Source organism: Gekko japonicus, unplaced genomic scaffold (genome assembly GCF_001447785.1).
Source record: "Gekko japonicus isolate JY-2015 unplaced genomic scaffold, Gekko_japonicus_V1.1 scaffold85, whole genome shotgun sequence".
Lineage (NCBI taxonomy): Eukaryota > Metazoa > Chordata > Lepidosauria > Squamata > Gekkonidae > Gekko > Gekko japonicus.
This window is the reverse complement of record NW_015167531.1, coordinates 1,133,494-1,151,163: the sequence shown is the minus strand read 5'-3', so window position 1 is coordinate 1,151,163 and position 17,670 is coordinate 1,133,494. Positions and strand designations below refer to the sequence as shown.

At 47.7% G+C, this 17,670-nt stretch overlaps 1 protein-coding gene across 1 annotated transcript in view; it reads left to right on the top strand.

Annotated features, from left to right (window-relative positions):
• Nucleotides 1-15,352, top strand: part of TESC (tescalcin) — a 49,140-nt gene extending 33,788 nt beyond the window's left edge. The window contains exons 3-8 of the mRNA XM_015413430.1: nucleotides 9,215-9,295; nucleotides 9,561-9,700; nucleotides 11,819-11,880; nucleotides 11,988-12,095; nucleotides 12,862-12,909; nucleotides 15,067-15,352. Of these exons, the coding sequence (XP_015268916.1) occupies nucleotides 9,215-9,295; nucleotides 9,561-9,700; nucleotides 11,819-11,880; nucleotides 11,988-12,095; nucleotides 12,862-12,909; nucleotides 15,067-15,144 (517 nt within the window). The 3' untranslated portion in view covers nucleotides 15,145-15,352. The remainder of the gene's footprint in view (nucleotides 1-9,214; nucleotides 9,296-9,560; nucleotides 9,701-11,818; nucleotides 11,881-11,987; nucleotides 12,096-12,861; nucleotides 12,910-15,066) is intronic.
• The last annotated feature ends 2,318 nt before the right edge of the window (nucleotides 15,353-17,670 follow it).

Below are 17,670 nucleotides of genomic sequence, written 5' to 3'. Positions count from 1 at the left end.
ATTCCTGCCTTTTTGGGGGGAGTGGGGGTAATTCCCAGCAACGGAGAGGTGGGGGCTGAAAGTAGGAGACCCCCATCCCCACTTGGAGGGGGTGTCTGGCATCCTTACATTGGCACCACACTGAGCCCCCTCACTGTACATTTTATATCTGAACTAGAGCACAGGTCCATGGCTTTTTATGTGTTGATAGAATTAGTCCCCTTTCTTCCCAGTCTGGTGCCAGCCAAGTTAAGAGCCCTAACTCTCAGACCCTTTTAGGTTTTTATTTAATTCTCTGGTTACACGCTGTCTGCTTCCAGGTAGTGGCGCGGTGCTACCGGGTTGAGTTTCATGCAACAGAGTGCTGCAGACGCAGGGAGCAGAAGCCCCTTTCTCTCCGTGGTATTTATGTCAGCAGAATGTGATGGGCTCAGTATCCTCTAGCAGTGATATGTAGTGGCTTGGGAGCCACATGTAGCTCTCTGACATGCCACCTTGTGGCTCTTCCAGCCACTGTTCCCCAGTGTGGCACCTGCCCCATGTTCCAGAAAATTGAGCAATCCCATTGTCCTTTACAGCACTAAGGGGTAGAAACTTGAGGATCTCTTTTTCTAAGAAGCAGCAGCAGCAGCATCCAGGGTTCTCAAGGAACTGAATTGTGTACCCCGATCCAAAGTGCTGTAGAATTGGGGCATTCAGGCAGCCGTCCAAGCCTCTCAAGATGTGGTCATAACCATCATAATATGGAAAGCTTCCATGTTGTTGCCAGACAGACCTGTGCATGACTCTCCTCGGCCACATATTTCGTTAGTCCTTAAGGTGCTGCTGGACTCTTGCTCTTTTCTACCTCTACAGACAGACTCACACGGCTCCCCACCTTGATCTGTCTCCTCTCCACGTTAGGCCCGCCATGTGGCATGACCATCTTGCAAAGGAGGTGTCAACAACCCACCTCTGTGTGATGATCACAAGGAGTAGACTGGGCCTGAGCCAAGCTCGGCCCTGACGATGTTCTTGGACCAGAGCGGCTGGTTTTCCAGCCAGAGAATGTCTTGCTAAACAACCGGCAGCTTCTGTCTGTTTTCTCCTTAATGAGGTTGTTGTTGTCCTCCTTTGAGGTTCTTTCAGGGGTGGCTGTTCTCATGCAAATCCCGATCCGCACACTTAGAACACAGTGCTTTAATTCATGCAAACGTCTCACTCGGAGAAATGAGGCGAGGCACCTTGAACAGCTTCCTGCTTTTTTGCTTATTCCGAAAAGGAAGATGAGTTTCTTATGAATCCATACTGTGTGTTAGCAAATTATGTATGGGATTCCGCCTGTCTGGGACTGCAAGAGACCAAAGACTACAAACAAAAAACAGAAGGTAAGTCTAGATCAGGGGGGCCCAGCGTGCTGCCTGTGGGCACCATGGCACCCACTGGCAGCTTTCCTGGTTCCCGCTTAGGGTTGCCAGCCTCCAGGTGGGGCCTGGGGAATCTCCTGCTTTTACAACTGATCTCCAGCTGGCAGAGATTAGGTCTCCCCTGGAGAAAATGGCTGCTTTGAAGGGTGGACTCTGTGGCATTGGACCATACTGAGGCCCCTCCCCTCCCCAAACCCCTCCCTCTCCTGGCTCCACCCCCAAAGTCTCTGGGTATTTTCCAACTGAGGCCTGGCAACCCTGTGCCCACCAACTGTTTTGGAAAGTGGGTGGGGCCATATGGGGCTCTCCCCCAGCAGCCTTCTGATTGGTTAGCCGAGATCGGATCGGCTGTGCAGATTAAAATAACGTTACTTCAGTTGCAGCGGCCGCTACGTTGCTGGTTTTATTCTCTGTCGCTCTTCTTTCCCTGTGTATTTTTTGAAAATTACCCCACTTCCTCCATGCACATGGCTCTGCCTCCTGTGGCAGCCATTCTGCAGTTGTGCCACCACCCTGTGTGAGAATTCCAAAGGTGCCCACAGGCTCAAAAAGGTTGGGGCCTCCCAGTATATCACAATATGAGTAAATCTACTCTCGGAAATGCGCCTATCTATGTTGATCCTCAGCAAGCTTTTGGAAAATCTTTACTTTGCATGCAGAAGGTTGCAAGTTCAATCCCCCACATCTTCATTTAAAAGGATTAGGTAGTAGGTGACCATGGAAACGTCTTCAGACAGTGCTGGCTCTTTGGCTTTGAAACGGAGATGAGCACCGCAACCCTAGAGTCAGAGTCGACTGACTTTCGAGCAAGGGAACCTTTACCTTTACCTTTAATATGATAATAATAATAATCGTATGGCATTGAGTGTAGTATAGCCAGGAGATCCAAAGGTTGTCTGGCAGCCTTAACTTCTAGCTCACTAGCGTCATGCACCACTAGGTCTTATTTCTGGGGCTGAGAGAGCTCTGAGAGAGCTGTGACTGACCCAAGGTCACCCAGCGGGCTTCATGTGAAGGAGGAGTGGGGAATCAAACCCAGTTCTCCAGATTAGCATCTGTAGCTCTTAACCACTACACCACACTGGTGTAATGTAGAAGACCTCTTCCTGAGATCCTGGAATGCCACTTACAGTCAGAGTAGACAGCAGTGACCTTATAAAAGGCAGTTCCATGTGTTCCTCTACTGCTTTAAAAGCAACACAGGTGTATTGTTTGTTAAGCTAAAGATACACGGTACAGCATATTGTAGCTAACGATGTTTAACCACAGTTCGACCTATACCCAACCAGCTGCAATGGGTGTGAAACAGCAGACTACTTAAATTAGGGTTGCCAGCTCCGGTTTGGGAAATCCCTGGAGATTTGGGGGATGGAGCCTGGGGAGAGAAGTGAGAGGGGCCTCAGCAAGGTATAATGTCATCCACCCTCCAAAGCAGCCGCTTTGCTTCTGGGGAGCTGGTCTCTTTTGTCTGGAGATCAGTTGTAATTCTGGGGGATCTCCAGGCCTCACCTGGAGACTGGCAACACTACTGTGCATTCACGTGACTGTGAACCAGAGGTGAGGTATATCCGTTCCTCACTAGAAGTGTTGATGAATTTAGCAGCCCACCGTTTCAAGTCCAAAATCCCTGTTTCAATTCTTTTGCCCTTGTATGAAACAAATCTGTAATGATTTTAACACATTTTTTTCAACGTCTTTGGTATTCCACCCTTTTCCCAGGGCGCACGGTACTTTATTATCTCCTCCTTCCTTGTATCCTAATAAGAAGCCTGCATGGGAGGTTATGCTGAGCGACTGGTTGAGGGTCACCCAGTGTGCCACCCAGCCAAGGGCACAATGGAACCCTAGATCTCTCAACCTCTCTACTAGACAGGTTTATTTTTGCATTGTTTTGACGCAGAAATAATGTACATTTTTCAACGTCTTTGGTATTCCACCCTTTCCCCAGGGCACGCGGTACTTTATTCTCTCCTCCTTCCTTGTATCCTAATAACAAGCCTGCAGGGGAGGTTATGCTGAGCGACTGGCTGAGGGTCACCCAGTGTGCCACCCAGCCAAAGGCACAATGGAACCCTAGACCTCTCAACCTCCATACTAGACAGGTTTATTTTTGCATTGTGTTGACGCAGAAATAATGTACGGTGTTGGAATGGCACTGGAGAAACAAAGAAATCAGGAACACCACCACCCAAAACACAAAAGATACAAAAGAAACTTGATGTGTTTTTTTGTTTCTAATAAAGGGATTGGACAGATTCACGGGAGTTGTTATAGGCAGGTCTTTCTCCTTCTCATGTTGCAGCTTATTGGATGTACTGTACCGCTTTTCTTGTTCTCTTAATTGTATAATCCACTTTATTGGGAGTATTTAAACTTTTATTTCATTGTTCTCTAATTCTACAGTCTGATTGAATTTTTTATCCTGTGTGTTGTACTGGTCTTTTAAACATTTTGACATTTAACATTCTAATTCTGTAGTCTGCCATCTAGTCTCAATGAGAAAGGCAAATGATAAAATAAATAAATAAGCCCATCAATGGAACCTCCATGTTTAGAGGCAGTCACCCTCATAAGACCAATGCCAGGGGTGAGAAGAGGGACAAGCTTTGGCCTCTGTGCTCAGTTTGTGGGCTTTCTGAAGGCAGGGGTGGCTCGTTGGCAACTCTGTGAGACAGAGCGCTGCACTAGATGGAGCCCTTGGTCTGATCCAATATGCTTTGCTGTTCTGTTTTTTAATGAAAAATGAACAAATAGGGCCTATTCATTCACCTGCACTCAGAGATTTAATTTCTAGAGACCTTGGAAGCTCTTTGTTGCCTTTCTTTCCTGCTACATGCCAATTTTCTACCCCCTGGGAGCACTCAAGGCTGCTTATAATACATGAAAAAAATATGAAACGATATAAAACCACAGTGAACTGAAGCTGTGCAGTATATGAACTAAATTAAAAAGTTGCTTTAAAGTAGCAGTGATAAAAAACGGAAAAATAAAATTCCATAATGGCTTCCCCTGCCCAAAAATGTCCTTCAGACCAAATCCTTAATCTCCAATGGGCTTGTGTGAACAGGACAGATTTTGCCTGGTGCCTAAAAGATGCTAAAGACAGCACCAGGTAAGTTATCCAGGGGCGGGGGATTTATTTTGCCTTGGCCTTGCACTAGAGCTGAGGGCCCCTGCACAAGCTGGCTGTTACCCAGTTAAAATAATCCTAAATGAATGAATTAATCCATTTTAAGTCTGCATATATTTGCATGTGTCTCAAACACACAACTCTCTCTTGGTTTTTAGAAAGTGTGGACTCACTCCTCAGCTTTGGGCTTCTTTGCCTTCTCATTTTCCGTGCTTGTTATGTTCCTGTTTTTTCATGGTTTTCCCGTTTCACATGTGTTTTGCTCCCTCCAGTGGACGATTCAATATTACATCATTTTATGTCCGGCAGATTTCCCTGCAGATTGAAACTGCAGGTTTTTATGCCAGACACAAATTGTTATAATATCAAATCGACCACTAGAGGAAGCAAAACGTGCAGAACACACAGTCCCCACCCCCGAAGAAACAGGAACTTACAAGCAAGGCAAATGAGCATGTGGAAAAGCCCTCTCTATTAAAATACTTAACAGATTTTTTAAAAATTACTTGATCACTCTGAGTACTTTTTTAAGTCAATAAAATTGTTTTGAATTGATTGATTAATTATGGAAGCCCTTCTCAGCTACCTCTCCTGAGGCTTTCTATATTTCTTAGCCAAGTTCTGACTTGGGTCTGGGGTGGGGTCTCAGACCCTAAATTCAGGGGCTCACCTGCTACAGCAGGCATGGAAGGGGAAGTCAAAATGGCCCTGGAGCGAGGCAGGCTTGAGTGGTCCTTGCATTGCTAAGCAGGGCTACCCGGATGTTGCGCTGTTTGCTCCATGCTCTCAGGTAGAGTTGCCAATTGGGAAATTCTTGGAGGTTTGGGGGCAGGGCCTGGGGAGGGGTGGAGTCTGGGAAGGGGAGGAAGTTCAACCGGGATGTGAGGCCATAAAGTCCACCCTCCAGAACAGCCATTTTCTCCAGGGAACTGATCTCTGTAGTCTGGAGATCAGTTGTAATTCTGGGGGGACTCCAGGCACCACCTGGAAGATGGCAACCCAAGAGCAGTGGCCAAGCAAGAACTTTTCCTGTAAGTTAGGTGACCAGTCCACCCCTGCCTGTTAAGTTCCAGATGCAACAGTGGTTCAGGAATACACTGAGGGTTGAGAGCCAGTTTGGTGTAGTGGTTAAGTGCGCGGACTCTAATCTGGGAGAACTGGGTTTGATTCCCCACTCCTCCACTTGCACCTGCTGGATGACCTTGGACAAGCCATAGTTCTGTCAGAGCTCTCTCAGCCCAACCTACCTCCTAGGGTGTCTGTTGTGGGGAGGGGGAGGGAAAGGAGTTTGTAAGCCGCTCTGAGACACCTTTGGGTAGTGAAGGGCGGGGTGTAAATCCAATCTCTTCTCTTCTTCTTCTTGTCTTGAGTAAACCAAATTTTATTCAGAACAAAGAAAATAACCTAAGTCCTTCACAGCAGCTTACCTAGCCAACTTCTCCAGAGCTGGGCTGGAGCTGTTCAGACACTGGTACCCTGGAACGAATACAGAACATGGAAGGAACTTTTGAATATTGCACCTGGAACACACAGGACCTGTTGAGGTCTTCTGTGGTGCTGCTAGGGGAAGCCTGCTTCAGTTAGAACAGTGTCTGCTCTCAGGGACAGTCCTCTACTCAAATATAATGTCCAATTAGCAGATGAGGCAAAGTTTCAAACCAGCTGTCTTCTCTAAACATAAAACGCATTACTACCATGCCGCTCAAATCCAGTGATTCCATACACACCAGATCTGGTTATTAATATTATGTCTCCAATCCCATCTGGTCTGTGATACAGTCAGTATTGGACAAACAATGTGAAAACAACAGCAGACATGGCTACAGGATTCTGAATTTAAATTGCTGGATGCATGGTCCTCGGTCGCTGTCAAGGTGCCCCTAACTTTCCAAGTGTTCCTACGTAAGGAAGAGCTAGTGCCCCCTTTAGTGGTTAGGCGAAGACTGTGGAAGCCCCGGTTCAAGTCCCCTCCTTGGCATGGGTGGCCTTTGGCCAGACAGACACTCTCAGCCTAAACTACCTCCCAGGGCCGTTGTGAGGATGAAACAGGAGGAAGGAGGAGAGAACTAGGATGGTATCCTGTGCTCCTTGCAGAAAGGGCAGGATAGAAATTGTGATAGATGGACAAGAAGAAGTACCGAAAATTGAAGATTGGATCAAGAAACTGTTGTTTGCAGTTGAAATGGACAAAATGACAAGGAAATTGAATAACATGGAAGCAGAAGAGTTTTTTAATGACTGGAAACATTTAAAAGAGTATTTAGAGAAGCATTGGGAAGTAAAAGGCAATTTATTCTGCTTTGATAATCATTGAATACAGAACTTTTTAGAGTTTTTCTGAGAGTTATGATGAGTAAAGAACTAATTGTGATAATGAAATAAGAGTTACCTAGTGAACTATAAGAAAAAATGTAATGGAAACAAAAAGAAATTAGAAGGGAGTAAACAGGAGGTTGAAGAAATTAGAAGTAAATGTGCAGGAAGTCGGAGCACTGTGGGAAGCCGCATATAAGGGAGGGGGAAAGGGAGGGGGATGGATGTAACAGGGATAAATGTAGAAAATTTAATGCTGATTATGAATGTTTATAAAAAAAATTGTTACAAAAAAAAAAGAAATTGTGATAGATGGGTCTGGATTGTAAGGCATTCTACCAATTTTGCATGCTTGTGTATTTTAAACAACCAGATTCTGTTTCTGATCCTGGTCCCAGACTGATTTCTCTGCATTATATTTAATTGTTGGACAGGAATTATTGTCCTTTGTGTGTGTGTTTCTCCTCCCGCTCAGTCAGAATTGCAAGCTGACCTTTCCCCAGGTGCTGGAGAATTGGACTCACACAGAGTCTCAGCAGTGACCAAGGAGCATCATCGCTTAGTGGTGGGAGACACCCTGCATGAAGGGCAGGCGGGGGGGCTGTTTGCATCCTCCTCCCCTGGCTGGGATGAGCAGCCCAGAGATTCCAGGCTAGCTGGAAAGAGGCATTCGGTATCATCGGTTTGTGCAGAATGCTCGTGGACCACGGGCGCTGTGGAGGCTGAGCCGCCTGAGCTCTGGCACTAGAGCCCAGCCTGGAAAAATTAGGTCGTGCTCAAGTCCTACCTGAAATCTGTCGTAAAAGTTTGCTGCGGTCAGCTTGAAATCCTGTTCGATCAGCACGGCGCCACAACGAGCCGTACGGGTTATGCACACAACGGCATACCACTCCAGAATGCAAGAGGATTAAAATTTCCCAGTGCCATAAAACAAACATAATCGTGATTGTTTTAAATGAGGGGGACGGTTAACCACAGTCATCAACTTGCGGCTTCTCGAGCAGACGACTCCCACAGTGAACAATTCTAAACGTGTCTTATAGAAGCAAATTTAATTAGCTCAATAGCAACAGACATATGAAGCAGCATCCTGTTTGTGGTCCAACCAGCCTAGTGTTATCTCCTGTTTCAGGCAGAGAAAGGTCTTTCCCAACTCCTGGTACCTGAGATTCTTTAACTGGATGTGTTGAGATCTGAACTTTGAACCTCCTGCGTGCAAAAGCTACCACTAAACTATAGTCCCAGTGGGGTAAAGTGTCTTAAAATCCCCCCTTATACATACCAAGGCTATAGAAGTATATCTTGAACACTAGTCCCTCTACATCTTCTAAATAAAAGGTTTTTCCTTTCTCAGGGACCAGCCAAGCTGCAGTTCTGTGTTCCCTTGATTTCATTGGGAGCATTCAGCCAGTTTATTTTAGTGGTTAAGAGCGCAGACTCTAATCTGGGAGAAACGAGTTCAGTTTCCCACTCCTCTACATGCAGCTGTTGGTGTGACCTTGGGTCAGTCACAAGTTCTCTCAGAGCTGTTCTCTCAAGAGCAGTCCTCGAAAGAGCTCTCTTAGCCCCACCTGCCTGTTGTGAGGAGGGGGAGGAAGGAGATTATAAGCTGCTCTGAAACTTTGAGTGGAGGGGATATAAATCCAGTCTCCTCCCCCTCCGTAGCTTGCTTGTGGGCCTATCTTATTTGTAAATCCCACTCGGATATAAATCCAGTCTCCTCCTCCTCCGTAGCTTACTTGTCTGCCTATCTTATTTGTAAATCCCAGTTTGTTAAAAGAGCGCAAGCACAGTGTCGTGGTGGCAGATTGGGTGATATGGGTTTGAATCCTAACTCTGCCATGGAACCTCGGCAGGTGACCTTGGGCTGGTCACGCTCTCTCAGCCTCCCCTCTCTAACGAGGTGGTGGTTGTGAGGATCAAGCGGAGGAGGGAAGGATGGAGCTGTAAAGGCTGCTTTGGGTCCCCGTCATGAAGAAAAGCAGGGCATAAATAACCAAGTAAACTAAAATAACTCGAGCTAATTCAGTAGAAATGGCATTAAAGAATGAGCCTCATTGTCTCATGCAGGTGTTTCAGGTGGGTAGCCATGTGGGTCTGCAGCAGAAAAGCAAAATTCGAGTCCCGTAGCACCTTAGAGACCAAAAAGATATAAGCCTTTGAGAGACAAAGGTCCTTGGGTCAGATCTGACAAGGGGATCTTTGACTCTCCAAAGCTTATTTTCAGTCTTGTTGCTAGTGGGTGCTCCCGGACTTGAATCTTGCTCTCGTGTGGATGTGTCGCTGTCCACGAGAGAGACCTGAGCACCATTGTTCCTGAGCCTGCCATTTTGTCTTTGCAGGTGAGTCTCACTGTCTTTTTCTTTTTCTACTTTCCTTTCTACAGCAAAGAGAACTTTGATCGCATTCCTGATCTGGAGTTCAACCCCCTTAGGGCCAAAATCGTCCAGGCCTTTTTTGACAAAAGGTAAAGCTGTGGGGGCTTCATAGCATCAGGGGAAATCAGTGCCAGCTCCCTTTGGCAAGTTGCCCTCAGTGGGCCTGTCTCCTTGTGTGTTACTGTGCACTCATTTGCGCTTTCCCTCTGGGGACTTCCACCAGTTTAAGTCAGCTGGTGTGGAGATACTCCTCTTCCTCTACCTCTGTTTGAACCTCTGTGACATTTTCTGGGCAGAATGTTTGAGCCCAGCTCTATCAGTCCCTCAGCCGTCTTGTTCTCTTGCTTCCTCCAGGAACCTACGAGAGGCATCCGAAGGGCTGGTGGATGAAATCAATTTTGAGGACTTCCTGACTATCATGTCTAATTTCAGACCGATTGAGATGGATATGGATGAAGAGCAGCTGGATCGTTTCCGCAAACAGAAGCTGAAATGTGAGTTGAATCTGCCTTGTTTTCAGCCCCTGACATTCCCCTGGGGCTGTGGCTACCTTTGTGAGTAAGATGGCTAGCCGATGTAAGGACAGGTGGTCCTCTTCCACAGCTGCTCCAGGAGTGCCTACACTCCTGTCCATGAAGGAAAAGACTTCTAGCTGGTGGAGTGGCTTTTAACCAGGAATGTGGTCTTAGCTGATCGATCAGTTAAACATTTTGATCGGCAAATAAGGTATCCGGCAGACTGTAATTTTTAGAAAATGCTTCGAAGAGCTGTAAGTGTCATTTATAGACCCCCTCCTGCATGAAAGGACAGGGGAAATTGACATTTGATAAGATTGGTTACTTAAAGCTTGGGAGGTAAGGTTGGATCCTAACAGCATTTCCACTGGTGCAAATGACTCCCCTCCCCCGTTTTGAAGTGCTGAACCTGCAGCCTGAAGAAGAGTTCAGAGCAATTTGAAAGCTTACCCGATACTGTACTTTATGATGTTTTAGTTGGACCTAGTAAACCATGACCCCTCTGCTGCTTTTGAATATTTTTCCTATGGCCCATCATGGTGACTGTTCTAATTAAAGGGACCGTGTCTAAAATCTGTGATTAAAACTTTTAAACAATAAGTCCCACAAGCTCTTTAGCTAGAACTTGCATCTCGAGTGCCCCCGTTCTTTACATGCGTAAGTGCAGGTGGCAATTGTATTCATGTTTACTCAAGAGTAAGCAGGGCTTTTTTTGTAGAAAAAGCCCAGCAGGAACTTATTAGCATCATAGGCCACACCCAATAGCAGAAACTCATTAGCATATTAGGCCACACACCCCTGACTGCACCGCTCATTAGCATATTAGGCCGCATTCCCATGTTACCAGAAGTGTGGTCATCCAGCCACACCCACCTTTTGCTTGTTATTCTGTTTACCTTGTTTGTTGTCCAAACCCAGGGCCTTTTTTTGTAGCAGGAACTCCTTAGCATGGTAGGCCACACACCCCAAATGTAGCCAATCCTAATGAGTGCCTGCTGTTGGGTGTGGCCTATTATGCTAATGAGTTCCTGCTGGGCGTGGCCAACTTGGGAGCCAGCCGGAACTCCGTTCCTGTGCGTTTCTGCCCAAAAAGAGCCCTGAGGGTAAGCATTGTGGGACCTTGCATTCAGTTCAGATCTCTTTCAGAGTCATGCTTGGAATGGGACTGCTGGTTGCTGAGCTCCTCCTGACCAGGAAAGAACGGCTCCTGTTGCATGCAGCAGGACTAGCAGCCCAATCCTGCACCTCCTCTGTCTTGCTTTTGATGGGTGAAACTGTGCATGGGGAGGGTTATAGAGAGCCAGCTTGGTGTAGTGGTTAGGAGCACGGACTCTTATCTGGGAGGTTTGATTCCCCACTCCTCCACCTGCAGCTGCTGGCGTGACCTTGGGTCAGTCACAAGGTCTGTCAGAGCTGTTCTCTCACGGGCAGTTTCTGTCAAGTGTTCTCTCAGCCCCACCTACCTCACAGGGTGTCTGTTGTGGGGAGGGGAAGGGAAAGGAGATTGTAAATCTGCTCTGAGACTCCTTTGGGTAGTGAAGGGCGGCGTATAAATCCAATCTCTTCTGCTGCTCATACCTTGAATAAACCTTTGTTGGTCTTAAAGGTGCCACCGGGCTCTAAATTTGTTCTGCTGCAATAAAGGTGACGTGTAGAAGACTCACTCTGGTCTCCCTCTAGAATTAGCCTACTATTTGATACATGCTCATGTCTTCGTTTCAGGAGAGTGGTAAGCAATGTTCCCTCTAAGCTGTGGAGTCTTGTGAGCAAAAATTCTACTTCGTGAGCCACTGGCATTAAATTTGTGAGTGAGTGATTTGGCTACTGCATAAATCAGTTTGCTCTGGAGCCATCCTTCCTGAGCTCAGACAAAAATCTGTGAGCTGGAGGCTAAAAAACTGTGAGCTAGCTCATACTAACTCAGCTTAGAGGGAACACTGGTGGTAAGTGAAGGTTTCACCATGCCCCCCATGGGCCTTTAAATTAAGATTGTCTTCTGAATGAACATGCTTAAGAATGGGCAAGGTTACAAGCTCCGGTCCTAAGCGAGGGAGAGCCTTCTGACCCTGCTGCCGTCTTTTGCCTTCTGTCTTCTAGTCCTCTTTCACATGTACGACTCGGACAGCGATGGGAAGATCACCCTGCAGGAATACAGAAAAGTAACGTATTGTCTGTTTGGGTTTTTTTTTGCCACCTCCTTTCCTAACTGCACTCTGGTGAGCTGCGGCTGCTGCTCAATGCAACTTCCTTTGCTTCCTGTGGCCAGGTGGTGCAGGAACTGCTCTCAGGGAACCCCCACCTGGATAAGGAGTCAGTGAGGTCCATCGCAGATGGAGCCATGATGGAGGCTGCCAGCATCTGCATGGGGCAGATGGTAAGAGGGAATTCAGCCCCACTGGTTGGGAGGTGCCCCCTAAAGCAGAAGATCACCCCGATCCATTTGTTGGGGACTCTGTGGACCTCTGTGCTTAAATCTCAGTGTGTCAGCCCATAATCGTTCCCACTTTGCAGACTGTAAGAGACTAATGGGCTCAAGGTCTTCTGTAACTGGGGTGGGGCCTGAAGACAGGTTCAGGATCTGGGTTCAGTATAAGGGAACCAGGCTGGGAAATAGAATCCCATTCCTGGAGCAGTGGTGATACAATCCTACCTTGGGGACATGTTAATGTGTGTATAGGTCTTGGCTCCATCATGGTTGGGGTGGAATGTGAGTCACTATGGGGCAGCAGGTTGGGCCAAGGAGACTAAATGGCTGAGTCATATCACCGACTGAGTAACAGTTATATACACTCATTCTAACCCGCCTCACAGGGTTGTTGTCTGGATAAAATGTGGGAGGGGAAAGAACCATATATGCATCCCTAAACTGCATGGAGAAAAGCTAAGGTTAAAACAGAATGAAGCAGCCCAGTGGAAAGAACAGCTGGGCTTCCACTGAATGGGAAGGGGGTTCAGAGGTCCACATGGATCTCTCCCACCACAAGAAATCTGGAGGTTAAGCGTTGCAGGTGCAATGGCTCATGTACATATTGTACTCCCCTCCTATTCATCACCTGGACCTGATCCAAATTGGGACCTCCTTTCATGGGAGGTTCATGACTTAAGATTTAATCAAACTCTGTCCTCTCTTCTCATTTCAGGAGCCAGACCAGGTGTACGAGGGAATCACATTTGAAGACTTTCTGAAGGTTAGAACAGAGCACTGCGTCTTCTCTGGGTTGGGGAGCTGCATGCATGGCGGTGTGTGGCAATGCTTTCAGGGCCGGTTTCAGCATACCCGGAGGTGGGGCAGCAGCTGAGGCCCACGGCTTCTAGTGGGGCCCCCCTGATGCTGGCCTGCATGCCCTTCCTCCACCCACCTGCTTTGAAGAACTCCACCATGCATGCTCCTAGCCATGAGCACTGCTCAGAGTGATCAGGGAAAGGATGTGGGTGGTGCAAGCATCAGTGAACACGGGCAATGACAGGGCTCACGAGGAATAATAACATCATTATTGCGTGGCATTGTGTGCAGTATGGCTAGGAGCGCCAAAGATCGTCTGGCAGCCTTAACTTGTAGCTCTCTAGCATTATGCAGCACTAGGTGGCGAGCTAGAGGCTGAATGAGCGCTGAAAGAGCTGTGACTGACCCAAAGTCACCCAGCTGGCTTCATGTGGAGGAGGGCAGAATCAAACCAGGTTCCCCAGATTAGAGTCCATCGCTCTGAAGCTCTACACCAAACTGGCTCTCAGCTTATGAGGAAATGGGGGAAGGCTGCTTAAGCATCCTTAAGAGGGGCTGTACCTCAGAGACAGGGCATCTGCTTGCCATGCAGAAGGGCTCAGGTTCAATCCCCAGCATTTCCAGTTAAAAGGTTCTGGCGGTAGATGTGAAAGACCTCAGCCTGAGGCCCTGGAGAGCTGCTGCCAGTCTCAGTAGACAAATACTACTCTGATGGACCGATGGTCTGATTCAGTAGAAGGCAGCTCCTTGTGTTCACGTCAGGTGGGGAGCAGTGTTCCCTCTAAGCTGTGGAGTCTTGTGAGTAAAGATTCTACTTGGTGAGCTACTGGCATTAAAGCTGCGCACGAGGGATTTGGCTCCTGCATAAATCAGTTTGCTCTGGAGCCACCCTTCCTGAACTAAGACAAAGATGTGTGAGCCAGAGGCTAAAAAACTGTGAGCGGGCTCACACTAACTCAGCTTAGAGGGAACACTGGTGGGGAGTGGGAGGGGAAAGTGAGCAGGGGGAACTTAGTCATGGGCAGAGGGAGGGGAGAAGGGCCCTGGCCACAGAGTGCCCAAAGAGGGCATCTTTCCGATGATGCATCCCAGCTCTGGCATTCGGGTTTACCTCCTCTGAATATGGCTAGTAGCCACTGGTGGGGACCTCTGCTTCGTGACTCCGAGTTCCTTTTAAAGCCATCTGTGCATCTGCTGACAATGAATTCCAATCTGATTACTCATTGAGTAAAGAGGCAGTTCCTTTTGTTTTGCCCTGAATCTGTTGGCCGTTAACTTCATTGGGCACCCCCTTCTTGCATTTTTACAAGACATGGATTGTAAAAGAAATGGGCATTTAAAATATGGACTTGCACATTGGTAGAGAGTGAAAATTCAGCGGCCGGGGCTGCAAGTGGGTTTCCTGCAACACGTTTGGTTGCTGATTTTAATCATTACAGTCTCTTCACCGCCACCACTCTCCATATGTTGATCAGTGACATAATCCTTATTTGTATTGTGTGCAAGGATATTTGCAGACTTTCACTTCACAATCTTCCCACCCCTTCAACTACCTCTTTGTGGTGTCCTTGCAAACAGGAAACTTTTGAGGATGCTTCCCTGCAGTGTAGATGTGAGGGTGTGTGAAAGAGAAATGTGCTTGTTTGGAATCCCGGAAGCATCGTTTGGAATCTTCCACATTGAGCCAGTTTGGTGTAGTGGTTAAGTGCGCTAGTCTGGGAGAACTGGTTTGATTCCCCATTCTTCCACTTGCAGCTACTGGATGACCTTGGGCACGCCATAGTTCTGACAAGAGCTGTCATTGAAAAGAGCAGTTCTCGAAAGAGCTCTCTCAGCCCACCTACCTCACAGGGGGTCTGTTGTGGGGAGGGGAAGGGAAAGGGGATTGTAAGCCGCTCTGAGACTCCAAGTGAAGGGCGGGGTATGAATCCAATATCATCATCATCACATTAGGCAGGAGACAGCAACTGCTTTCAAGAACAGCACCCATGACTGCCACAAGCACTCAGGACCACACTTCCTGATCAGCCAGTACCAGATTATCTGCAACCCCTTAAGATGACCTCTGTCCCCCCTCCCGGTTATATGACCCCCAACTCAATCTTCTCTTGCCCCCGGGCAGATGTGGGAAGGAATCGACATCGAGACCAAGATGCACGTCCGCTTCCTCACCATGGAGCCAATTGCGCCTTGCCACTAACCAAAGAGAAGCTGCAATGGAAGTGCCGATGCCTTTGAAAGCGACCCAGGACAGAATGTTGGGCGGTCAATACGGGTAGATGGGGGATTGGCTTCTCCCAGTACTGCAGGGATCCAGGGCAGTTGCTTGGTACAAAGTCTGCGCTGCTGGTTAAGGGGACAGTTTTACGTGGCTGAGACTTCTAGCCTAGCTTTGCAGGTGTCCCCCACCCCCAAATATGTTCACGTTTATGAATCACATTCACCAATAGCAACATGCAATAAAGTAGGATTGTTTTTAGTTCTTGGCAGTGGCCTGTTTATTCTTCCTGGGATCATGTTTTGCCTCGCAGGTCTGTGAATTCACAAGGTCCTTTAAAGCCCTTCATGGCACTGGGAGCCGTGTATCTGAAGGGCCGTCTCCCCACGTATCTTCCCTTGCAAATTGTCCCCATCTTCTGGAGTGGGCTCCTGGTGTGTGTGTGTGTGGGGGGGAACAGAAGTTTTCAGGAGGCGCTATAAGGCTGTTTTATGTCTTAGGGCTTTTAATGCAGTTGGAACTGCATGTTCTGTCTTGGGTGGTGCTGATTACGGGGTGTTTATTGTATTATATTTGTAGATCAAGACGGGTAGCCATGTTTGTCTGTAGCAGCAGAAAAGGGCAAGAGTCCAGTAGTACCTTAAAGAGTAACAAAATACGTGGCAGGGGATGAGCTTTCGTGAGTCACTGCTCATACTTCTTCAGATAATGGAAGCTCCTCCCCTGCCACATATTTTGTTACTCTCTAAGGCGCTACTGGACTCTTGCCCTTTTCTGCTGCTACAGACATAAGAACATAAGAGAAGCCAATGTTGGATCAGGCCAATGGCCCATCCAGTCCAACACTCTGTCAACACAGTGGCCAAAATTACCAGGTGACATCAGGTCATCCGGCAGTGGGGCCAGGACACTAGAAGCCCTCCCACTGCGTTGCCCCCCCCCGCACCATCAAGAATACAGAGCATCACTTGCCCCAGACTGAGAGTTCCTATCTATACCTTGTGGCTAATAGCCACTGATGGACCTCTGCTTATCTAATTCCCTCTTGAGGCCGTCCGTGCTTGTAGCCCCGCCACCACCTCCTGTGGCAGTGTTAGACAAACACGGCTACCCATCTTGCTCTATCTCCATGGAAGCACCACATTTAGCCGTATTATGTATGGTTTTAATTCCGAATTGTAAGCCACCTTGAACCACAAGAGAATGGTGATCTATAACTCTTTTAATTAATAAATAATGAAGTCTAATATTCCACTTGGCCCAAGTAGCATTAACACTAACAGATAGTGGTTGACTTTTTCTGTTGTTCAGGATACAAAGGCCCCCTTAGGTTAAAGAGACACTACTTGCCCAGCATCTTTCTGGTGTACGTCTGCTAGTTTTTGAACAGTTACACCATTATGCATTGCTTTGGCTAGTGGGTGAGAGTTCCACAGATCAGCTGTGGCAACAACAATGGGAAAAGGGAGTGGACTTTCGCGCTCTTGGGCTTGTCACTTTTGCAAGCAGCCTTTATTTCCTATGTTGTGTGAACAGGCAGTGAGTTCTTGCAACCTTCCCTGCCTTCCACCTGGAATGGCCACATTTGAAGAAGTCCAGAAGGTGGCTTGTGTTCCTGCAGGTTCTCAGTTAGCGGAGGGGGGTGAGGAGAGGGAGGAAGAAATACAGGCACAGCTTGTGCTCGCTTCTCTATGCTTTTGCATTTTCAAAATGTGCAAACCAACAAACAAGGAAGCTGGTCATAAATGTGTGCCGAAGGAGACTCTGGTGTTCACGACCCAAGCTGGTTTTTCGAGCCTTCGCTGAATTTAAGCAGTGACTTAAGCTCAAGTTGCACGATGCCACAGGGAGTGGGCAGATAGGGGTAATGCTGGGAAAGGGAAGTCTCTGCTCCACCCCCCCCCCCAAGTAAAGGAACAAATGCAAGAATAATGCTGGCATCTTTCCTTTCTTCCTAGGACTTAAAGCAGTGGGACGGTGGGGGCAACTGAAGAAACTATGCACGGGTGCAGAGGGAGAATTACACCCCCTCCCCAAACACTTTTGCAATTGAATTGCATGTCTGAGTGGGCTTCTGTGGATGAGGCTCATGTGTGATGGGGCCAGTCCACCTTGCTTCAGTCATTGCTCACAAGAGCCCTGCTGGGTCAGAGCGGGGGTCCGATACTCTGTCCCACACACTGGTCAGCAAGTTACTCTGGAGGGTCAGCAACCGGGCATAGAAGCCGAGCTGCATGTCTGAAGTGCTGTTAACTTAAAAAGCAAACCCTTCCCCTGCCAGGCAGTGAGGCTGCTTCCCCTGTTTGGGTTTCTAGGCATTAGACGAGCCCCAGTTGACCTTAGACAGCTAAAGGGACAGCAAGGTTCAAACCAACAGTCCCTTGAGATTCCTGGTGTGATGCTGACAGTTCAATGAAGGGCGTGGCTTGGAGATGCATGAAGTGCAATCGACACTTTATTGAAGGATGCTTTATTATACAACAAGGATGTTTTTATTTAAATCTCCAG